The sequence below is a fragment of the Hesperophylax consimilis genome, chromosome 20, assembly GCF_061612785.1.
Source record: "Hesperophylax consimilis isolate HC1 chromosome 20, BYU_Hcon_1.0, whole genome shotgun sequence".
Taxonomy (NCBI): Eukaryota; Metazoa; Arthropoda; class Insecta; order Trichoptera; family Limnephilidae; genus Hesperophylax; species Hesperophylax consimilis.
The window spans coordinates 30,427,730-30,453,725 of NC_142855.1; the positions used below are offsets into that span (position 1 = coordinate 30,427,730).

The following is a 25,996-nucleotide window of genomic DNA, read 5'->3' on the forward strand; positions in this document are numbered from 1 at the left end:
TAATCATGTGACTTTTAAGACTTCCTTTTGTAAAGAAGGAATTGTTGCATTCAGGACATGAAAAAGGTTTTTCCCCACTGTGTCTCAGCACATGAATTTTTAGATACCCCTTTGTAGAACACGAAAAGTTACAGTTGGAACATGAAAAAGGTTTTTCTTCCATGTGAGTAAACATGTGACTTTTAAGATTTCCTTTTGTTTTGCAGGAATAGTTGCATTCGGGACATGAAAAAGGTTTTTCTCCACTGTGGGTAAACATGTGACTTTTAAGATTCCATTTTGTATAAAAGGAATAGTTGCATTCAGGACATGAAAAAGGTTTTTTCCCACTGTGGGTTAACATGTGACTTTTAAGATTTCCTTTTGTATAGCAGGAATAGTTACAATGATGACAAGAATATTGTTTTTCCCCAAGACGCGCCCTTAGCAATCCGCCTGAAAATGATAAAAATGAAATAAATATATATAAAGTGTAAGCAGATACAGAATAATTGAGAGCACGTAATGCAAACTTGCTCAATAACTGCTCTGGTAGCTTAGAAAATAAACAAGTAAAAAATCTACCACTCCACAACGTTCAAAAAGATTATTCATATGAATTAAATGGGTAATAACAATAAATTAATTAAATTAAACTTGCAATCGAGGACCTTAACCCCTAAGCACACTTAAATAATACAGCCAACTCCTAGTCAGAGCCCAAATACATTTAATTCTGTTAAATAATGGTCCGGTGAAAAACCACCGCCCCAGAATCGATTAAAATTAATATTAAAAAAATCGAATTACTTGCGGTCAGGGTTATTATTTTAGAACGCTTTAAGTATTCCATTTTAACATCCGGGAGGTCTATTTCAAGATCAGTATAAGGAATTCCACCTCCAACTTCTTCTCGGGATCCTGGTTCTGCCTTGATGGTAACAGTCTCCACATTAATATTACCTGGAGAAACGAAAAACAATACATTGGCACTACTTTGGAAAAAAACTTAAATAATGTTTCCGCATCAATATTAACATTCTGGCATCAACAACAAGAGACCCAAGTTATCTAGAAAATTAAAATGTTACACCAGTAAACACCGGTTAATATGGAAAGAGGCGTCAGAAAAGGGAGTATTTTTATATATAAGATTCTAAATTATGCATTTGACAGTCAAGAAATTCATAAATTGAAAAGCTATTGAATACCACTACGTAATACTAGAAGCAGGGATTTATTTCAGTTCAGAAATTCTGGTATTAACTTCCATAATATGTATTTCTCATTGCCCATAATACTAATGGAGGGAAATAATTATGCCAAGTCAGTGGATATTTCCTATTTCTAACTAAACTAATACAAAAGGTTGTTACTGACGTAGGTCAGGCAAGTCTAATGGTAAATTATTTTTACTATTCCGAAATAAACGAACTTCAAAATGGCGTTATTATATAAATAAAGAGATAATATAATTTATTAATAATATATTACTAAATTATAGTATCGGAAGTATGTCAATGAAGCAACGCAAAAATCTGCAGTCAATCACTGAATAATGTACAGAACGAAATCTAGAACGTCAAAATAAGTGCGAAATCGAAAAATTTTCATCTGCAATGAAAATAAATATTTTCAACTCGAGTTAAAAAATTTGGGAGGGGGGTTTTGTTACCGCCGCCCCGAGAACCGTTTATTGGCTAACCAAAACAAACTGCCACAGGACATCCCAAGTGGGTCGCTACGTTCGGTGATGGTTTGTTACCTTTTCGTAGTTTTTAAAACAAAAAGGAAACTGTTATATGTATATTGATCACAGCACCCGAAAACCGAGAAAACATTTTACTCCCGAGGAGAAATCAAAAAATTAATACGGGTGATTTTAGACACGTATATATTTATTTATCAACGCCCTACTGGAATTTTACATATAGAACAAAACATAAATTTAAAACCACAGTAAAACACAAATAATAAAGCATAAAAAACAGTAAACTTAAGTTAAGTTATTATGACAATTAACTTTAAAAGAAACTCTTTAAATTTATATACATGTAATACAAAATAAAATAAAAATTATAAAAGATATTATGTACATTTAAATAAGCATATTATGCTTAAATTATGATTACGTATTCGTTATTTACATGAAAATTGATGAACTGATTTGGATTTGTACGGGTCTAGAATTAGAACAAAAATATCAGCGACATCCATAAAATCATTGCCCAGCCTATGTAACCTCTCGATAACTGAATTGAATACAAAGTTATTGTTGTGAAATAAAATATTCCATCTAGTATGTTTGGGAGGTTCATGTAGTGACAGCAAACTTATAATGTCAGTCCTGTCAAACATAGAATTAATAATTTTACACAATAAAAGAAGATCAAATATTTTTCGCCTTTCTGATAATTTAGATAAAATTAGTTAACTTCGTAAGTTTAAATAATTTATTTAATTTATTTATATTACACGCCCATAGTGGCGTTTACAAACATGTGATTTAAATATAATAATTAAGCACTAATATAACAAAAGCATGAGGTATGTTTTTATAGCCTTCTTGTAACTACATTCCGTGAACTACAGTTGAACACATCAACTACTTCCGAGAAAACATTGCCAACTGCAAATCTAGGTACAAGCGAGGATCTAAATGACTCAGTCCTGATAATTTTGTTGCAATTAAAAAGAATTTTAGAACGACTAGTTCTTGTAGGTATATGAAAGGTAATTAGACTTAATAAATCAGGGCTGTCTATAATACCATTAACAATTTTATAAATAAAAATCAAGTCAGAAACAAGTCTTCTATCTGAGAGTTTTAATAATTTCAGTTCTTTCATCAAGTGATTGTAGTTAAATGTTTCAATTGGTAGACTGAGGTTATAGTTAATGAATCTTAGGAATTTATGCAGATTTTTTTCTATGGAGTCAGAGTGGATTTTTAAGTGAGGAGACCAGATTGAAGAATTATATTCGACTTGACTACGAACAAAAAATGAATATAAAATTTTTAATGTTGAAATATTACGAAAGTCTCTGCCATTTCGAAAAATAAAACCAAGCATCTTTAATCATTTGTTGGTAACTGAATAAATATGTGAAAGGGAGTTAAGTTTTGAATCGAAAATAATGCCAAGATCGTTAATTTCACTGACAGAGGTGAGATGAAAATTATTGATTTTATATTTTAGTTAAAGGGTTGAGTTATTTTGAAAAATCTTATAATGTGGCATTTATTAATGTTAAGATGAAGCTTGTTAAGTTGGCACCAACCTTGTAATTTGTTTAAATTAGTTTGAATGTTGATACAGTCAAATAGTGTTTTTATAATTTAAAATAGTTTTAAATCATCAGCGAAAAGCAACTCTTCAACATTGTAATCGAAAACAGTGACAATATCGTTTGTGAAAAGTAAGAAAAGTATTGGGCCTAAATGCGACCCTTGTGGTACACCGCTAGTAGCCATGAATTTATGTGAAAAAATAGAGTTGTTTTTTACTTGTAGGATTCTATTAGTTAAATAGCTCTTTAACCATTCCAATATTTTATCCTCTATTCCAATTTTTCTAAGTTTATTGGGGAGAATTTTGTGGTCAACTTTGTCAAAAGCTTTTACGAAGTCTGTTTATATTGAGTCGACCTGGGTTTTATTTTCAAGCGAACAAGCTATAAATTTTTCATACAACGAGAAATTTGATAGAGTGGATCTGCCCGGCATAAAGCCAAGTTGATTAGGTAAGAAACGTATCCATTTAAAGGAGGGAGACACCATCACTGGTTTAACACAATCGCTACGATAATATGCGTAGTTTACAAAAGTTGATAATGTTTTTGTTTAATAAAAGAGCTTTGAATTTAATTTCAGTTATCAAATTAAGTTCCTCACCACAGACTAGATGGCAAGTAGTGTATAAGTGTGGGCGCAGCGCGTTAAATAGTCCTATACGCAAACATAGAAACATTCATAGGGGAGGTTCGATAAGTATTTTTGACAACGCTTAATTTTAGCCATGCATTACATATTGATTTACTTTTATTTGCTGTGATTCGGCAATAAAGAGAAGAAATTATTTCAAATTGATTTTTTATTTATTTTATCTGTACTGTATATTCGTTATTGAGTGCAATTATGAATACAAACAAATGCTGTTTGCAGGGACACTGGGGGGTCTAGAGTCGTTCATAATAATAAAGCTTGTAGCTTAATAGTTATCGAGTCTTGACGTGTACGATGAATGAGGTAAACAGTCAGTTTCCAAATACCGTCGTTGGGAAAACGGTGGGGCCCCTCCAATGTGAGGAAGTAAAAGTACGCGAGTTTATTTGTAAAAATTAAAATAATAGTATTACCAGCCGTTTGGAGAATTCTTTCCGAGTGCTGACGTGAGTGCTCCAAGCCTTTCCGTGCAATGTCTGGAAGTTCGAAGCCAATTTCGGAAAACGAAATTTCAATTTTTTCTCCTTCTGTAGACCCTGGTTCTAATTTGATAGTGACTCCGTCTTGAGAAGAATACTCAGGGTTACTAAGTTTACCTGATAACAGAAAAACTTTATTAAAAATTGGATCTATACACTGAATAGGTTGCTTGGTAGGTTAAATGACTATTGGATACTTGACTACCGATATGTATCAAAATATCATCAATATCCGTTGAGAGAACATGCACAATGTCACACAGCAACATATGTGACATTGTACATGCTCTCTCAAGTCGGTGAAACAACCTGTTCTAATGGAGTCTACATTAACTCTGAACGGTTGAGAGCATTTGAGCACAATGTCACGCATATTGTTGCGTGGATGATCTCTCTACTGTTTATAGTTAATGTCGACTTCAATAGAACGGGTCGTTTCACTGACTCGGCTTTGTGAAAAACAGCTCTACCGACGTCTACCTATTCTACGTCACTTAACGTAGGAATCTTCAAGGTATGAATTACAGCAGTCCCTAACGACAACCGAAACACTCTACCCAGACCGACCTCACAACTTTGCCCAGTTACAAAAATAAATAAAAATATTAGTAACATAACCCAGAAGAGTAGCTTAGGTCGATATGTAGGAGTGAGCATGTCTTTATAGACAAGCAAAAACCTACAGTTTTAATTATCATTCCCGATCGCAAGTTGCGTCTGTGTAACAGTTATGTACCAAAAATTAAAAAAAAATAAACACCTGAATTGATTTCGGAAATAGATTCTGAACATTCCTTTTTGATAAAAGGATAGTCAATATCGATTTCCGTAAGTATAACAGGAACACTCTCTTCCGAACTTGTGCCTGGTTCTAACTTGATGGCGGTGGAATCCATGCTCTTGCGTAAGGATCTGGTAGTTCTGTTACTTTTGTTATGAGTTCGAGGGATTTCTTGAGAGAAGAATGGAATGTTTTCGTTCAATGTGTTCAAATCGACGCAACGAGTAAAGCCAAAATAACATAACCAACAAAAAAGTGACAGGATGCACGCGGAGATATATCCATAGAAATTATAGAATTAAGAAAAAATCGAGTTTCTAATGATATCCAAGTGTTGCCATAAAACAACAGCGAACAAACTCATTTCAAGTAGGAACTTTCAAGATCCGATTTACATTTATGATTATTTACTTCAAATTGTTATTACTATACTTGGGAGTTTAACGGTAAAACCAATTGTCTAAGGACGGGTTGTTTCGGAGTATTTGTATAATTAATCAAATTTCAACGTTCATTTTCAAGTTCTGTGAAGGATTTTTTCAAGTTCTGTTTTTATTTCAGTTTTGTCAGCTTATAATGATATAATGACAGAACTTGAATTGGACTTTCACAGATCCCAGAAATGAACGTTGAAATTTGATGAATTGTTCAAATACTCCGAAACAACCCGTCCTAAGATTGAGCAGATTTTCCTCCTATTTCAGTTCGTTGCATAAAATAACTTGTACTTTGTTATACTTTTTGTAAGCTATTAATTTAAATGTCAGATTGTATAGTTATGTGAATAGGGTAAATTAAATTAAAAAGGTGTCTTTTACACTAAAATTAAAATCTATTTAAGTAAATAATAAGTTTATGCAAATGGAAGAACTTGCGATGGAGGAACAAAGCACCGTGCCCTCACCTGTGCTGAAACTGGGCTCAAGTCCCGTGGTTCCTGGTTACGTCCGAATCAAGTCACGTGTCCGGCAGCCGAGGATTGATCGGCCACCTACGAGAACGTGCTGCGTCCTTTGCAGACCCCAGGTTCCAGCCCAATATCGGGAAGTACAAGATCTCCAACTGCAAAAGATGTCATCGATTGTAAGCCATTTCTTCATCGTAGACATCGTGATCGATGGCGACCATGGTTCATGCTGTGATAACGCGGATGAACGTGGATTATAATCTCCAAAAGTCAAAGCGAAGAATAATAATTATAATGATGTTAATGAATGGCAAAGTGATTGCTTCGACAAACTGCAGGTACGGTGGCTTTGGTCACGGAATGAGCTCTATGCTCATATTGCCTTCCCGATCCCTCAGCATAAATAAACCACTCTCTATTTCCATATCTTCCGGCTTTTTGTTAGAAACAAATTGGACCTCTATTTGACCAATGGTATGCCAATATTTAAACAAATTTTATGCGTGCGACAATACTACGTCACTATTAACATCGACGAGAACAGGAAAAACTAAAAAGAGGCGTGACCATAAACAATATAATTCTTATTTATTTTTTGGAATAACTTTTTGAGTAAAACCTCAAATTTTAATATTTAAATATTGAAGACAATATAGAAATAGAAATAGAAAAGGTTTTCAAAAAACCGTTTCCTTTTCTGATTTTTCTGTTTCAGATTTTCGTTTAGAAATCACTAATATTGTCTTCAATATTTAAATATAATTCTTATTCGAAGCTTACTTATTAGCCTAAAATATTTAATAAATAAACTTGTTAGAAATGTCAAAATATTAACACATACAGAAAAATGAAAACTCGGTTACATGTTAAGCAATTTTATTTCAGCAAGACAATAAATTATAGATACAGGTAAAATCATTTTAATGAATAAGGTAAAACGATGGAATTCAACCTAGCGTTGTATAATCACGATCCATTACGGGAGGCGGGAGAAGGAGAAGGAGCTAGAGCTAGCTAACGAGGACTACCGTATTTTAGCATTATATACAGCGTGTACCTGGCATAAGTTAGTGAAGTTTTACTTCACTCGTGTGGCCTAAAAAAACTCTTTTTTTTTACATACAATTTATTAAGCATCTTTATCTATTATACTTGATCTAAAATTACACAACATGCAACATATAAATATTATATCTGATGAAAGTATTGTCTCGGTATAGTTCATAGGGGATTTCAAAATTTTATATGTTTTTAAAAGTCCTATTACTCTTTCTATGTGCACCTTTTTGCTAGCAACTTTTCTGTCATTTTCTAAAACACTCCTAGTAATTCTGTTTGTTTCTTTGAAAAATGTTGGAATGTTTATGGTGACACCATATGGTGCAAAGATGTCCTGGACATTAAAACCTTTGTCAGCCATAATGGAATCACCAACATCACACAGGGATAAAAGTTTGCTTTTTCAATGATCTGGCGATCACTGGCAGAGCCTGCATAGCTTGGAGACACATCATTTATGAGGCCTCTACGGGTAGTGTAGTGTAATAGTACTTTAACAGTATTTCTGTTTTTATAGGTAGAAAAGGTTGCTTGCTGGGCAGTCGGTAGTGTAGGCCGTTTAATTGGACATTCCGTGCCGTCAATCATTAACCTCGTGTTAGGGTATTTGTCTCTAAAATCAGTTGATGTCCAAAGGTTGAGCTCTTTCCACTGCAGTGATATGAATTTCACCCATGTAATAAAAATATTAGAAACGTCTTTAATAGATATAAGATACATTCTTGCAATTTCAAAAATGTTTTGTGTGTTCTCAATATCATTAATATTAAAAAAAATTGTTCAAATGCATTTATATTATTGGGAGGATTACCATAAAAGTATTTTAAACAGTGTGAGGCTTGTCCTAAGGATTGAAAAACAAACAGCACTTTCTCGTATGACTCTAAACCGGTATAAAAATGAATTGAGGCAGGGTCTTTCTTGTATGTCATTATACTGAACTCAGAGTGTTTCATGGTTTGACTTGAAAATTCTCTTGTTAACCTTTCCTTTTTATTATCTGTCTGAGTGTCTTTATCTAGAGTCGGTCTATCACACGGAGTATCAAAAGGCAATATGACTTCCAACGCCACGTCTTCTAGATTCACAGGCAACGCCACTTCATCTTGTGGTTTTGGTTTTGTAGAATTTATATATGTTTTTTCACATTTCAGATGCCTTTCCAGTCTGTTTCTTAGTTCTAAATTACTTCCTTCTACTTTTATCCAGGAAAATATTGAAGGAACTACACCTTTCAGTAGCTTTTGCCTGTACAGTACATCTGAAAATAAAATTATGCTCAAACTTCCATACTTGCATGATATAAAATACAAAACGGTCTACGTCAAGAAACAATTTGATTTTTTTTTCCTAAAACACTCCTACTAAAAATTAAATTACAATTACGAGATACACAGACATTGGACGAGAAATGCACAGTAAATTAGATTGCCAACAATGAAGAATCAGCCGCCCAGAAATCTCGTGCCAGACAGTTTGATAACCGTGTAATAAAATTATTACTGACGGCCGGCATAGTCCAGTGGTAACGCATTGGACTGCCATTCCGAAGGTCGCGGGTTCGAACCCGGCGTGCGCAAATAAATTCTATTTGATTGATTTGTGTTATTTCACAATTAATTAATTAAAATAATATATAGTATATTTGCGGCACGTTCCAGAGTGGAAGATACTACCAGTATCGCCCTGGTGTAAGACCACCATTCAGAATTGAAACGTTGCTCCAAATGGCTTTAGCCGTGTTTAGTGACTAGATCTGAATAGCCAGGTACTTCCCCACCTTCCTCTTTCCCTTCCCCACTTACCTTCAGCCTCACAACATCCCCCAATTGGGGATGCCATAGTCTCACTGGCTCCAGACGGGAGCAGTTGGGACTCTTGTGAGGTATTCACTATAAAAAAAAAAAAATTGCAATAATAAAAATATAATTGTAAAAAGCATTCACTTTGTAGCTCGTCATAATTTATAATAAAAACACATACATTTGTTTTTGACCACTATAGTTTTATTTTCACTCTACCGGTTTCGGAAGAACCCTTCCTTCGTCAGGAGAATATTAAAAACCGATCTACTACACAAAATATTGACATAAATATACAAAAATGTTAAGTGTTTGAGGGAGGGGTGGACAAAGTGGAAAGGGTAATTACGGGAATTCCAGGAAGAACAGAGCGGTTAACTGGAAATATGTCTAAAATAGGACTATAAGACAGATTTATTTGGTTATTTATTATACTGGAGTTATTATTGAGAGATTTTCTGATTTCAAGTGCTTCTAAATTATCTAATTTTTTGCCTTTATTACTACGGTGAAGAATTTTAACCCCTGTATCTTTACTAAAAGTATGATCGGTAGAAATGAGATGATTGGCAAACTCTGAAAAATTATTGTTATTTAAACATCTTAAATGTTCCGTGATTCTAATATTTATAATTCAATCATTGCAACATAGTTGGTTTACCATCGTTCTACATAGGTAAGACAACTAGATATAATATGGTTAATTTAAAGAAAGGAAATAAGATATTATGTCTACCATAATTATTAATGTTAGTTGTGATTGACTACACTTATATTTACGGTTATTAGGTACGTTTGTTAAATAATGTCAACTGCGAAAGAAGGCTAAATATAATGTTTCTTTACTTGTTCATTATACTATACCTTTATATTATATTGAATTATAGAAAGATATCAATTAAATGTTCTTACTGTTATGGTTAATATCATTGACTACATAATCTGAAACGAGCTTTACAGACTACAGATGTAGGAGTCGGTGCCCATTTTAGACGTTTGATGGAATGAATCCCTTTAAGTCTCTATCTTTGGGAAACACCCCTATGTCTACACATAGGAACACTACAACAGGTTGACGGCATTATTGTAATATTTAAAACACTAAATTGCGTCAAACGGCCTAAAAAATGTATGGAATCTGACAGTTAAACACAAAAAGTTGGACCGGTAGAACAATAGCGCCTCTAGCGACCAAAATCTTGCGAAAACGGCCCATTAATAGATGGATATTGCTGCTTTTGTTCTGGAAGGTTGGACACTGCCGGTTTTGTTCCAAACACATGTGGATTTTGTTAGTTTTGTTACGAACTGAAAGGGCCATTTTTTTTAGGTTACAGTATATCACGGAAATCAGTAATAAGTTTCATTTTACATATTTATTCGGAAAGACATATTTTACAACACAAGACAATTTACATATTGGAAAGACAATTTTACAGAATGTATGCCGCGGTAGTGCAATGCGATAGATTCCATATTTTGAAAAAAATAGGCAAAGTAACAACACGTCATGCAAAGTAACAACGGTACAAAAAATAGGAACAGAACAGAAAATAAATTAATGCTTATATGTAACTCTTAAAATAATTAATTTCACAAAACAAACAAAATAGTGACGAATAAAAGACACAGTATCCTGCCATAATTTTTTTTATTTTTTATTTTTTATTTTTTTTTATTGTACGACAGACATGTAAGTCCAATTATGGTACAATTTTATAATATTATTATTTTCTGGAATTTCTGAAATGTTTTTTAATGAATTTAATTTCAAATTAAAAAAATACAAAAGTGGCTTATCCAGTAATTATTAATTAAATATAAAATAATATTGAAAAATGGTCATAATAAAGAGCAAAAATGGTTGAGTGAGCAGGAATTGTTTTGCCGAATATCTGAAAAAAAAATTATGTTGTATATTAAATAGGTTAGTACCAAATAATAAACAAAAGATAAATATTTTAGTATCCTCTTTATCACAATATTACACTTTATCTTAATATTTCACGGGTAATAAAAACATATGTATGGGCATTTCACCAAACGGAAAAAAGTTTGATGTTTACCATAACATTATATGCATTACTAACCTCTGTTTTTGGCAACATTCCTCTTCGACATTTCTTTTTTTTTCGCACGCTTCTTTGCCATTTCTGGTGTAACTTCACTTGGAAAACATTCCACCTTTGATTTAAATAAAGTTTACAGTAATATAAATCAATTTTTCACCACAAAACATAAAAAAACCGAGCTTATGTATCACACCAGCTGTTCACACTTTGTATGGGGTGGCCATTTTGAATATCATATTTCTGGGTCTCTGATTGGCTCAAACAAAAACTGCTGTTTTTGTTCGTAACCTAAAAGAGATTGCCATGTTTGTTGTGGAACTAAATATTAAAATTCAAAAATGTATGGGATATTGTGGTTCATGCTCCGAAACCTTTGCAGCAGTCGATAGTATTTTTGATTCTCTATCCATCGCCATATCTAACTCATTTTACACCAATGTTTTTTAGTTTAATAAACGAATCGTTAGAAACAGGGAAGTTTCCTGAATCATGGAAAACGTCTATGGTGATACCGATTCCAAAGATTTCGAACACAAAAAAATGTGAAGACTTTCGACCTGTAAATATGTTACCAAAATATGAGCAAGTGATGGAATACATAATTAAATCTCAACTTGAAGAATACTTGGAAAATAATAGCATCCTTTGTGACAAACAATCTGGATTTAGGAACAATAGTTCATGTGAAACAGCGTTAAATTTAGTAATTGATGATTGGAAGGAAGACATAGATAAAAACTTGCATATTGTTGCGGTGTTTTTAGATTTTGAGAGAGGTTTTGAAACAATAGATAGAAAAAGAGTGATTAAAAAATATGGAATAAAAGGGAAAGAACTGGAATGGTTTAAAAACTACTTAAGCAACAGACAACAAACAACAAAGATAAGAAACAATATATCAAATCCGATTGAAAATAAGCTGGGTGTACCGCAAGGATCTGTATTGGGTCCGATATTGTTTATACTCTACATAAATGATATGGTAAAAATATTAAACATTGCAAAATAAGACTGTTTGCAGACGACGCACTAATTTATATTGCAGAAGATAATTATGAGAAAGCAATCAAAAAGATAAATAGTGACTTAGAAACATTGTCAAAATGGCTCAAACTAAATAAATTAAAACTAAATGTAAATAAGACAAAATACATGCATATAGGCAGAACAAATACGCATGAGAAACCAAAGGTTTCTATAAATGGAGAAATCATAAAAAAGTGGAAGAAATTAAATATCAAGGTGTTATTATAGACTCAAAATTGAACTTCTCAAAAAATGCAGACTATACAATTAAAAAAATTGCAAAAAAAATATCATTTCTTGGTAGAATCAGAAACAAAGTAAATAAAGAAACATGCCAGATAATATACAATACAATTATATCACCACACTTTAATTACTGTTCAAGTATTCTTTTTCTCTACAATAAAGAGAAAATGAAAAAAATGCAAATACTGCAAAATAAAGCAATGCGAATAATACTTAAGCGCAACATATACACACGGATAAGAGACATGTTAAAGGAGCTGAATATTTTGACGGTGAAGCAAACTGTGTATTTGAATGTACTTATTTTTATACATAAAATTAACTTAGGGATGATGTCTAAGGAACTGAAAAGAAAAATAAATTACAATAACGAGATACACGGACACGGGACGAGAAATTCTAAGCAAATTAGATTGCCAACAAGAAAAAAAACAAGCACCCAAAAATCTCTGATGTACCAGGCCGTTCAACTCTATAACAAAATCCCGAAGGAAATTGCTGTGATAGAAAATATTAATAAGTTCAAAAATGAATTAAGAAAATATGTCTATCTCAATTATGAATGTTTTTTTTGTGACTTTATTGAAATATTTAAAGAAAGATTATGTTTGCCAAACAATGTACATGTTTATATGTTTATAAAACTATTAGCACACACGAAGATGTGAGCTAACTTAAGATTAATAAATAAAATAAATAAATGGTGGAGATTTATGTCTTCGTTTCAACACGCCTCAATTCTTATACATAAACTAAGAATCCTTGGAATAACGGGGAATATTTTGAAATTTTTTGAGAGTTATCTTCACCAAACAAAAATATCAGTCAAACTCAACTCACACTATTTACACCAATTTGAAATGTTCGCCGGTGTTCTACAGGGGTCACATTTAGGTACAGTATTGTTTTCCTTGTTTATCACCGACATAACTACCGTTTTTGATGGAGTTATGGTGCGAAATTTAGATACAGGATTGTAACGTTTGGAAATTAGCCGGGTTGTTGAGACCCTCTTAGGATTAGTGGGATATGGCAGCTTTTACTGTTATTGTAAAAGGTTCTACTTTTGTTCTAAAATAAAAGATTATTTTTGGAGCGATCATACAATGTATGTTTAAACCAAGAAAAAAATATTCTTTAATAAACATCACACGCAAAGCTAATTGACAAGCAACAAGCATCTCTGTGGACCCACAGTAAAAACTGAGCTAACTAAAGATCCTACGTGGAATGTGCGTAGAACAAGTCGGTAGCGCAGAATGTAGGAGGCCGGAGCAAGATCCCTGGTGCGACATGAGCCTGTATGACGAGACCACTGCATCCCGCGAAGCTGATCCTTCAAAAGCGAGGGTAGCCTCCAATTTGCTGGTGGATGGGGTTCCATTGAGGCCTTTTCATCGAGAAAGCCCACAAATAAGTCCTTTGCGAGTTCGATTCTGTTTCGGGGCGTATCCGCGTGATTAAAAATTAATTGCTCTATCATCTCCAATGGCAGATGGTTTTCGATTCGGGAGTGCAAAGCAAAATCCTCCGGTGTCACTTCACACTTTTAAGTCATCTCGAAAACAAAAGTATTCATTTTGTTAACTCCAAAATAACACTTTGACACAAGCACAAACATCTTACCAACAAGGATTTCCCGAAAAATTAAAAGAAACAGATCGATAACTTAATTAGGTGACATAGTCGAATTTTCGACGGTTCCCCAGCCCGCGAGAATTCCAAAAGTGAGCCTCTTTTTTTGCCGGAAACGGAGCTCTCCCAAATTCACCGAAAAAATGTTGCCAGTCAAATACAAGCTTGTGAATTAATTCTTTCACTGGCCAGGTAAAGTCTGGAAAATAATTATTTTTGACAGTAGGAATTATTTTGGTGACAGGATTTAGGACATAATTGGAAAATTGGACTTTCCGGTATTTATTTAAAAAATATTTATTTACGTTCTTTAAAGAGCGTATTTAGGAAAGGAAAATTTTATGCTGGGCGGTTCTACAGTTCAAGGTTTTGATCAGAATTCATTTTCCAAAATGTGATTCGTCCCTCGGCATAAGACGGATTTCGAATAATGCAATGATATATAACACCCATAGTGGACTAGATCGCCAACCTGGCGGCCATTGCCGTAGGAATTTGAAGCCATCTTGAAAGAGTCAGATTACGGCGGGAATTCAAAATACATGCATTCTATCGTACATATTTTTATGTAGTATATTATCAGTTATAATATACTACATTATATTATTATTACTATATTATTAAATTAATGTAGTATATTATCAGTTATAATATACTACATGAATATACATTAAATAATATTAAATTAATATCAGTATCACATATTCGTGACTTGGGTGTAATATTCGATGAAAACTTGTCATTCATTGAACACATCAACTATACCTATATCTAATAAGACTTTAAAGATGCTTGGCTTCCTTTGCAGAGCTTTAACTAATATTAACTTAATTTTAAGTCCATAGATTGTATGAGAACCCTCTATATTTCATTAGTCAGAAGTCAATTGGAGTATAATTCACCTATTTGGTCCCCTTTATATAAAGTTCACTCCAATAATGTAGAAAGAGTTCAGCACAAATTTCTTAAGTACGTAAATTTTAAGCTCGGAATTCCTATTGATTACATTAATTATGTCAGTTTGATGAATCAATTGCATCTAATAACACTGTCTGACAGGAGAATTATTTCAGACCTGGTTGTGTTACACAGAGTCATTAACAGCTTAATTGATAGTCCTGCCATCCTTGCCACTATTAAACTACATGTGCCGACTAGGAATACAAGACAAAATATAACATTTTTCTGTAATACATACTCGACCAACTATCAGACACACTCACTGACCAATAGGAGGCATGATCTGGGCAACAAGTATGGGGGCGCTATTGATTTATTTATTGACTCCATATATAGAACTAAGCATAATCTACACCAACACTTTGTTGAATCCTACAAATTAGAGTACCTAGCGTTGGTAAATTAGTTTTAATGTTTTGTCTTATATGTAGTGTTGTTGTAATTTCTTTTTTACTTTATGTTACTCTTACGTTTTACTAATATTGCTTTATATTTTCTTATTATACTTGTAATCACAATTTTACAAGTGTGTATTTTGTACCTTCTTTAAAATGGATTATATCTATTTACTGTCAATATCTCCTGTATAATACATATTCTCCTATGTACACTGCATCATGTATCACTATCTATGTAAAAGCCTTTTTAGGCGTATATATATATATATGTATATAAATAAATAAATAAATATTTGTTTAAACATCTTTTTTATGAAATATATACTATATTTCTAATTAAATTCTTATTTTCTCTTCTTGTCGCGTCTGTTGGTGCAACCCCATGCTGCACACGCCACAACCATGGTTCAAACAATCTAAAATATTTAATTAAACTTGATAAACTTGCAATCAATTCTCCACTGTACACAAGCAGGCAAATCACGGCTGACCTTTTCAAGATGGCGGATCGGCTCTTCAAATCACTACGGGCACTGCTATACGGGAGGAAGGGTGATTGGCGATCTAGTCTACTATGGGTGTTATATATCTATGGAATAATGTAAATCCAATAAGAAAAGTGTTCAATTGTTTTATTATTATTTTACTATTTTTAAACAATTATAAAGAAATCTTGCGTTTTTCTTACATATTTTTGTTGTTATTATTTACTTGACTAATACTTTTTATATAAATGAGCTAGAATTCTGTCACCAAACACAAGAGCCAGGATAGTCCTTTTTAGGTGAGGAAAGGTTATTTCTATTTTACTTTGAATTTTTTTAACATTTATTGTAAAAAAATGTTTCCAGCGTTTTGCAATGAAACACAACATTCATCTATCTTTATTTATGTCAACTCATATTTGAATCTTCAAAAAACAGATGCAAACTATATACGTAATTAGAGACTATTATTTTGATACTCTCCTGTGTAACAATATAACAAGTGTAAACATACAAAGCGTTCTTGGTGTTAATCAATACATCTCAGCTTGAGAATAGCTCGTGTTTATGGAGCGCGGTTGGGTAATGAATTCATTTTCTCAGGCGTGCGTCAGCGTGGACTCTTCGAAAATCCTTTTCATGCATAAATTATTACAGTCGGAAGATGAAAAAAGTTTTTTTTCGTGGTGAAACAGCAAGTGTCTCTTCAAATCTACTTTTTTAAAACACGAATAGTTGCAGTCAGAACAAGAAAACGGCGTTTCTCCACTATGAGTCAGCATGTGAGTCTTTAAATTTCCACGTTGTGAACTTGAGTATGCGCAGTAGGGACAAGAAAAAGGTTTTTCTCCACTGTGAATCAGTATGTGTTTCTTTAAATTTCCTTTTCGTGAACATGAGCATTTACAGCAGGAACATGAAAAAGGTTTTTCACCGCTGTGAATCATCATGTGTCTCTTCAAATCTCCCTTTTGATAACATGAATAGTTGCAGTCAGGACAAGAAAACGGCGTTTCTCTACTGTGAGTCAGCAAGTGAGATCTTAAATTTCCACGTTGTGAACTTGAGTAGCTGCATTCGGGACAAGAAAATGATTTTTCTTCACTGTGAATCAGCGTGTGTTTGCTTAAATTTGCCTTTCGTGAACACGAGTAGTTACAGCTAGAACATGAAAAAGGTTTTTCACCACTGTGAATCATCATGTGTCTCTTCAAATCTCCTGTTTGGTAACACGTATAGTTGCAATCAGAGCAAGAAAACGGCGTTTCTCGACTGTGAGTTAGCATGTGAGCCCTCAAATTTTCACTTCGTGAACTTAAGTAGCTGCAGTCGGGACATGAAAAGGGTTTTTCTCCACTATGAGTCATTATGTGTTTCTTTAAATTTTCCTTCGTAGAACATGAGTAGTAACACTCGGAACATGAAAAAGGTTTTTCTCCACTATGTATAAACATGTGTCTTTTAAGATGTCCCTTATAAGTAAATGAATATTTGCAAACAGGACATGAAAAAGGTTTTTCTCCGCCGTGGTTAAACATATGCATTTTGATACATCCCTTTTTAGAAGATGAATAGTTGCAGTCAGGACATGAAAAGAGTTTTTCTTCAGTATGGGTGCGTAAGTGCCGTTCTAACGTTGACTTGCTTGAACAGAAACGGTTACAATGAAAACAGGATATTTGGTTTTCGCCAGGATGCTTCTTCAAGAATAAGCCTGAAAGAAATTAGGGATAAAGCGAATAAAATATGTATAATTTGTAATCATGAAAAATCAATAAAATTGGTTGGGATACCAGAATAAATTATTTGAATACTTAAACATAACATAAAAGCGGAATGTGATATTAAATTATAATTGATTAATATATTAAACATGTTAAAAATAGTATCACTCCGCTATGCTATACAACATCTCAAAATATATAAAGAGTAAAGCAAATTTCACAAAAAATGTAAAACTCCTCGTGGTTCTGAAACTTTTTCACTATTACGATCTAGACACAAAATAATAGCGCAAGAACTCTATATTAACTGTACACAGTGTTTATATAGCTCAAGAACTCTATATTAACTATATACATAGTTTATATAGCACAAGAGCCCTATATTAACTATGTATATAGTTAATATATTTAATTTAATTTATTTATTTAATTCAAAAAACAGTTTTTACATAAAAAGCATACTCTGCACATCTCACTGGGGCATTCCTGTATCAAGATGTGCAGCTTTACAATAATATCATTTAAAAAAATACATATATGTAAATTAAAAATAATAACAACATTAAATTAAATTTAAACAAAAAAAGAAAAGTTTATGACACGGACGTTTCGAGACCGGTAGACAAAAATAAACAAAATTTTAGTAACAAATGTATGAAAAAAATAAAAACAAAAAACAAAAAAGTCAACAAAAGAAGCATTATTAAGTAAGTTGGCAACAATAATATTCTTCTGTTAACTAAAGTACAAGGTACCTGTGCTGGCTTATCAGACATAAGCATAGGGTAACCATACTAACAATTACAACATGGATAGTATGAATAATAGATTATAAGAAAAAATAAAAATAACTAAATAAAAAAGGTAAATAATAACCGATAGGTAAGTAGATAATATTATAATAAAAAGTAAGTATTTTAGCTAGACAATAATTAAAGTAAATATTAATACGATAATTAAGTAGATAATAATAATAATAAGTAACATAATAATAAATAACCTAAAGTTATTTTAGAAGTAAATAAGTGCATGCGCAGTAAGTAAATAAGGATTGTATCGAAACAGAGCTTCCACAAGGAATTATGATATAAGCGACAACATGGGTGATCCAAAATCATCATTCTCAGCTAGTACGGAGATTTTGACCATTTTCTTGAATGAATTTAACGTACCTATAGTTTTTATATTTTCTCCAAGCATATTATATAGCAACGGAGCTTTATATGAAAAACTCCTTTGTCCGAAGGATGTTCTGGTATACACCGGCTGATACATTAAAGAAGAACCCATTCTAGTGCTGCGCACTTGTTGAGATCTTTAAGCAGTAATAGTGTTGTTGAAAAATTTACAGAGAGCCTGTATTATGTACAACTGCCTTATTGTCATAATTTTGCTTTCACTATATAATAACTTTGATGGATACATAAAATTTCTCTTATACATTATTTTTAAAATTAATTTTTGCGCAACATTCAAAGGCTCTAAGGTAGTCTTGTTACAAGAACCCCAACAGACAACATTATATGAAAGCATTGATTGAACTAGAGCATAATATACAGTTTTTAATGTAACTTTGTCCAATATGTTTCTTAGATTTTTGAAAATGTAGGCTAGCCTTCTTATTTGGTTTCTTAATGTAGTAATGTGATTGTTCCATTTAACAATAAGAATAATAATGGGTGTATATTAATTTGAGCCCGTGAAAACTTGTCGAAAATGTAGGTATATCCCGTGAAGGTACAAACAAAGGAAATTATGTTTACATAATTATCAATCTTAAAGTAAATATTTATAATAAAGTGAATAATAGCAACAAAAGTGGTTATAGAGTGGTAGTAGATCTTTTGGTGGTAATAGATTGGTAAGATAAATAAGTTAGCATCAAGAACGTAACTAAAATGACAAATACATTCAATAACATTAGAAATACACAGAATGTGACTAAAATAGTGCGCAGGTATTTGCAATGATTTTATGATATTAACAAAACAACAATTATTAAATGATATTAACAAAAAAATATAGCTCAGAGCATGGAGCGTACTTAAGTTGTAAAGATGTTGCAAAGAATATGTTGACATAAAATAAATACATACAAAAACATTTGAAATACACAGCGATGTGGCCAAAATATATATTTAACATGGGTTCCCCAAGGATCATAGGATCAAGGATCATATTAACATTTATATATTTAACATGGGTTCCCCAAGGATCTCACCTCGGACCAATTCTGTTTTTATTATTTATAAATGACATTGTTAGTGTACTTAAAGATGTACAAGTTCTGCTCTTCGCTGATGATTTGAAAATATATAGAATGATACGTAGTATAGAGGATTGCCATATATTACAATCTAATTTGGATAAATTGTATCATTGTGTGATCAATTCATTATTTCTTAATATTCAAAAGTGCCAAGTTATTCGTTTTCGTAAAATCAAAAGTCATGTTACTTATGAATACTCTTTAAATAATGTACTATTGACATCAGTCACTCAGATCAGGGACTTAGGTGTTATATTCGATGAAAACTTAACATTCACTCTGCATGTAAATGATATAACAAAGAGAGTTATAAAAATGCTTGGTTTCATATGCAGAACGGCGAGTGATTTCAAGTCACTTGAATGTTTGAAAACATTGTACACTTCTTTAGTAAGAAGCCAGGTAGAGTATAATTCGCCTATTTGGTCCACATTGTATAAATCGCATTCTGACAATATTGAAAGGGTACAGCACAAATTTTCTATGATTTATTAACTTTAAACTGAATATTCCAATTCAAAATATAAACTAAGTTTTTTTGATGAAACAACTTAACTTAATAACGCTATCAGATAGGCGGATCATCTCTGACCTTGTACTTTTAAATAAAATTATTAATAATTCTATTGACAACTCTGAAATTCTCGCCAAAATAAAATTTTACGTACCGACTAGAAATACGAGGCAAAGTGCTACATTTTTCTGTGACAATTTTAAAACCAACTATGAAGCTCATACACCTATAAATAGACTACATCATTTTGGCAATAAATTTGGGAATATTGTAGACATGCTTAAAGATTCCGTATTAGTTATAAAACGAAATCTTTTTAATCATTTTACTGAGATTTATGAATTCACAACTCTGTAGTGAATACACTATTGTTTTTATATGTATATGTTCCTTAATACATATTTAGCTTTCCGTGATCCACACTATTAATTTGAATTTACCTTAATTTAATCAAAAATCATAATTTATTGTAAACTATGTAACACAACTGTATTACTTGTTAACTATTTTTGTAAAAGCCCATTAGGGCGTAAATAAATAAATAAATAAATAAATATAGCATAAGAACTCTAAACAATTGTATCAAATTGGAGGATGACTTAAATAGCGTAGCTTTCTATTGTCAGAATAACCAGTTATTTTTTAATTGTTCAAAATATCACCACGTCTCATTAACAAGAATTGACAAAAAAAATATACATTAATATTTGTAAAATGAAAATAAAATTATAACCTGTTCCAATATACGCGATCTAGGTGTGATTACCGATTGGAAGTTAAAACGTAGATGTCATATCAATCAAATCACAATAAAAGCTACTAAAATGCGTAGTTTCATAATAAGAAATACAAAATAATTCGAAAACGTTGTCATTATCACTATACTTTGTGTAGGTACGTGCGAAGCCATCTAGAGTATGCCTCAACTGTGTTTGTCTCCATTTAATGGATTACATACAAACAACTATACTTTGTGTACGTGCGAAGCCATCTAGAGTATGCCTCAACTTTGTTTGTCTCCATTTAATGGATTACATACAAACAACTATACTTTGTGTACGTGCGAAGCCATCTAGAGTCTGCGTCAAATGTGTGGTCACCATGTTATGGATTACATATAAACATAATTGAATGGATTCAGAAAAAAAATACAATCCTTTCAAATCGCATATTTACTATTTATCTGGATACAAATCTATTTTTCAAAAATTGATGCATTTTGCTATATAAAATTGTAAGCAACATTACTGACTGTCCGGATTTATTAAATTAGATTAGATTTATTATACGTCACATACCCTAATACGATATTTTTAATGAAAAACAATGTAAAACTAATTAAAACCAAAATGATTGCTTGATATATTCTCAAATAAAAATTAAATTAAAAATGTATTCACTTGAACACCAACTAAACTAAACTACATAAATTGTAATGACATATATTATGGAGTATCTCTTGTCATAATTGTATATATTTTATATGTAATATCTGTTTAAAAGTACAATAAAGAAATCTGTATTTGGTTTCTCAGTTAAGTTAATTGCACATGTACAAAACAACCATAGTGTAACGGTTGATTTCCCTAAAATAAAATAAATAGAGGAGCAAACATTTGAAGAACGCGAATTGTTGACATTTACAACTGTGATGAATGGTAATAAGTTGGGTATTCAAGTGATAGATGGCACTAGCCATAAAGCTTACTCCAGAGTCCGACAGATGTCGCTAGAGTGTAGCAATTGCCTGTGGGATATTATTGACAGACAACAAGCTTCTAGAAACAGAGAATTACCAACCCTCGGGTAATGAACAGTGTGGCGAAATCCAGACCTATTTATTGTACTAAATAAACACAATTATAGTAAAAGAACCTTTTACTTTTCACAAGAGTTCCCAACACTAAATCTGCATAGTAAAGTAGAGACATAACAATAACACAACCGGTTTTATTTTACCTGCTGTATGGGTAATGCTTTCAGAGCGCTCTAAGCATTCTATTTTAACATCCGGGAGGTCTATGTCAATTTCCGTAGAAGGAGTTTCTCCACTAGCTTCTTTTCGGGTTACTAGTTCTGCCTTGATGGGAACAGTCTCCACATAACCGATACCTGGAGAAACAAAACACAATATGATAAGCCGAGATGAAAAGCGTATTACAAATTAAGCCCTGCAGTCCCAATTTATACCTAACTCTTTTAAGTTCCAAAAAAAAAATATTTTTAAATATAATATCTATACATTTGTTATTTATTTATTTATTTCACGCCTATTATGGCTTTTACATACATATATATAAAAAATATTTACGAAATTATACATGAAAATAGTGCAGGAAACGACTATTTAAAACAATTGCAGAAAAATAAAAATATAGTCAAAATATCACTGAACTTGATCTACACAGCATGCAGGCACAAAACATAAAAAATCCAAAATATTTTTGTCTGTTTCAGATGACAAAATTATTATATGTAAGTCAAATCAAATTAAATAACTTGATCTAAATATTCCACTACTTGATGAAAAAAACTTCAATAGGGTATGCTTATATATTGAAATTGATGTACTAAATATATCAACAACATCGTAGTATTTGTTTCCTAGCTGTTGAATCCGTCGCATAGGAGTGTGATATTGGGACGTTGATATAGAATAGCTACAATAATATGGTAGGTACTGTCTTGTAACCGACCTGATTGGAGTATGAAAAGAGATTACATATAATAAATCAGGGGTATCAAACATTGAATTAATAATTTTATACAAACAGGTTAAATCGGAAATAATTCTGCGATCAGATAATTTTATTAAATTTTATGAAAAAAGTACGTTATCTTAATTTAGGTTTTCTCTAGGAATGCCCATTTTAAAATTTACATATCATAAAAATTTATTTTGGATTCTTTCAATCGCTGTGACTGAACCTCATAATTTGGGGACCAAACCGTGGAATTGTATTCTACATGACTCCTTACTAGTGACATATATAATGTTTATAATTTAACAGTATTTACATTATTGAAATCACTAGATACCCTTAAAATAAATCCCAACATTTTCAAAGCTTTATTGGTTATTATTTCAATATGCTTGATAAAGTTAAGTTTCGTGTCAAACCAAATGCCTAAGTCACTAATTTCCGAGACAGATACTAACGACATATTGTTAATGCAATAATCAAAAAATATTGGATTCTTTATTCGATGAAACCTCATAATTTAGCGTTTGTTTATTATTTACTGTTATGCCGAAACGTTGATAATATGAAATTTCCTCGATAGAAAAAAAATCGCAAAGCTCCAAAAATTATTAAAAACATTTTTTGTTCTGTGATTTAATATGTTATAGGCATTAAAAATTTACTGTGTATCTTCAAATGCAAGTAAAGCATTTCTCGAGAGATCTCTATTTCAAACGAATCTTGTTTTATTAAATATTTTCACCATTTGCGATTCATTGTTATCGTTTTTTTTTAATATTAGCGCGCTCCCTCTAACATTCGTATTTAAATATCTCCCTTTCAAACCATTTTTGAACGCTTACTACGGGGCCTTAAATCACTGTCGTCCCTTTCAAATATAGTACTGTAACAAAATGAGAAACATTTGCTAAGAAAAATGATAAAAAAAACATTTCAAGAAACACCAACAAACTTTTAGGTAAATTTACGATATACGAACGACTCAATACGTTCGCTTCAGGGACTAGCGCTTTAGGAAGGAAATTCCATTTCCCTTCAGAATCTTTAGAACTGAATTAAGTTGTTTGTTTTCAATGGAATAATATTTAAATTGAAATATGTGTAACATATATGTAATAAGATGAAGATTTTACTCGAGGAATCAGGAAAGTTTCGCATAGGCCTGTTTATTTTGAAATTTAAGTGAAAGATTATACATTTTAAAGTAAGTACATAATTAACAAAAGAACCTAAGTGAAATGCGAACACTAATTTTGGTGATCGTGCATTCGGAGTATCCGGCCCCAAGGCTTGGAATAAAGTTCCTATGGAATTGAGATGTATAACCAGCTGAAGAGAATTTAGATCCAAACTAAAAACATTCTATAACTACTTACGATATGGTCGAGATGCTATTGACTTGCCTATGGACAATGGACAATATCAGTGGGAACATAACACGTCAATCGGTTTAATTATTGGCAGATGGATCATCTAAATGCGGTGAAGATCGATGATTAATTTAAATCATTCATTATTTAAGATATATATGCAAATAACTCATTAGGCGCATTTTGCAACCATATTCTAAAATTAATTACAAAAACACCCTAATATTATAGAACTTCCTTCTTCTTCTGGCGCTAGTAAAATAAGATTGTTAATGTTAATGTAAGTTGCAAGTTTCTACACGTGTAAATATATATGTCATTAAGACAGTAGTTATAGGCATTAGTCGTAAGTGACTACATACATAAGTCTTAGATGTAAGTCAGTAGTTTTAAGTCAGTAGTAGTTCTACTATTAATTAATTAGTAAATATATAAATATTTGTAAAGCGCCCTTGAGGTGATTTTTCAAGAAAAAGGACCTTCATAAATTAGTAAAATATTATTATTATTAACTAATGAACGGCCAGAATTATAATATGTCCTGTTTTCAAAACAGTCCAACACAGATATGAATTCCGAACATCTATATTTTCTGACTGTCGTAGTATTCGCCACATGATGAAAATATTCCTTCTTCACACCCGGGAGGTAGATATCTATATCCGTATACGGCATCTCACCTCCACTCTCTTCCTGGGACGCTGGTTCCTCCTTGATGGTAACACTCTCTGTGTTGGGAAGGTCCATGGCCTTCTGTGATAGCATTCCGGTTTAATATAACGATGATGGTTGGTCCCAGCTCAAAATAAATCACGACCTGTAACAGAATCGCAAATGCGCAATAAAATAAAAAAAAATATGAACTTTATCACATCAGTCATAGTGGAAATATTATTTAGCAAGAAACTTATGTCATATTTTGGAAACTATTAAAAAAACATTCATTTTTGGTATATTGGTCAGTAAAAATTAAATCACAGATAGACTAAATGCAATTTCTTATTTTAAAAATATTTGAAATTAATTATCAAAATATTTAATATTAAAAATGGTTAAGGTTTGGAGGATTTTTTCTAATGTTTCATATCCATTTGAAATCCACCTTTCTTAAAAAAAACACGTAAAATCACGTTGAAATACGTGTACATAATTGTTTTGCAGCTATATTATTTTGAAAATAGAAGACACAATTTTTTATTGATAACTTACTGCGTTTACTTTAAAAGTTATTCAACTGATCGAAAAATAAAATAATCGTGTTTTATAAATTTACTTGTTACCGCGATTGGAATTTAAATCAGAATTATGATTGCAATAAACAATTGCGCGGCAAAAAAAACACAGACTTTACAAAAAAATATTTTATCGCCACTTTTACCAATTAACCGAAAGAATAGAGATAATAACTTGGGAGAACTAAACGCAATAATGACTACACAAACAAGACCGACAGAAAATATATTTATACGGTCATCATCAACTTAAATGAGTAATTCTAGTGACAGTAGCTACACAAAGTGTAGAACTGTCAAATGTACTATGGTGAAGTTTGCATGTGTCGAAGCAGATGACGCCATTCTGAACCGAAAAGTTGCTGAAAACGGTGATAGCCGTGTTTTCTGATCAGATCTGGTATATA

General features: G+C 32.0%; 1 protein-coding gene across 1 annotated transcript; it reads right to left on the reverse strand.

Moving 5' to 3' along the window:
* Positions 1–13,505: 13,505 nt before the first annotated feature.
* Positions 13,506–25,164, reverse strand: LOC149414532 (uncharacterized). Its single transcript, XM_089644217.1, has 3 exons — positions 25,038–25,164; positions 22,242–22,394; positions 13,506–13,687 (listed from the first exon to the last, which is right to left on the reverse strand). The coding sequence occupies exons 1-3, from the start codon at positions 25,120–25,122 to the stop codon at positions 13,506–13,508; spliced, it is 420 nt and encodes a 139-aa protein (XP_089500343.1). The 5' UTR covers positions 25,123–25,164.
* Positions 25,165–25,996: the final 832 nt, after the last annotated feature.

What these genes read in the sequence shown, in the direction of transcription:
- LOC149414532 (XM_089644217.1), bottom strand. Translation starts at nt 25,122, where the DNA reads ATGCTATCACAGAAGGCCATGGACCTTCCCAACACAGAGAGTGTTACC. An exon ending in GTCCCAGGAAGAGAGTGGAG is followed by an intron (nt 22,395 to 25,037) that starts GTGAGATGCCGT and finishes TTGTTTCTCCAG; the next exon opens with GTATCGGTTATGTGGAGACT. An exon ending in AAGCATTACCCATACAGCAG is followed by an intron (nt 13,688 to 22,241) that starts GTAAAATAAAAC and finishes CTCGATGAAAAG; the next exon opens with GCCTCAATGGAACCCCATCC.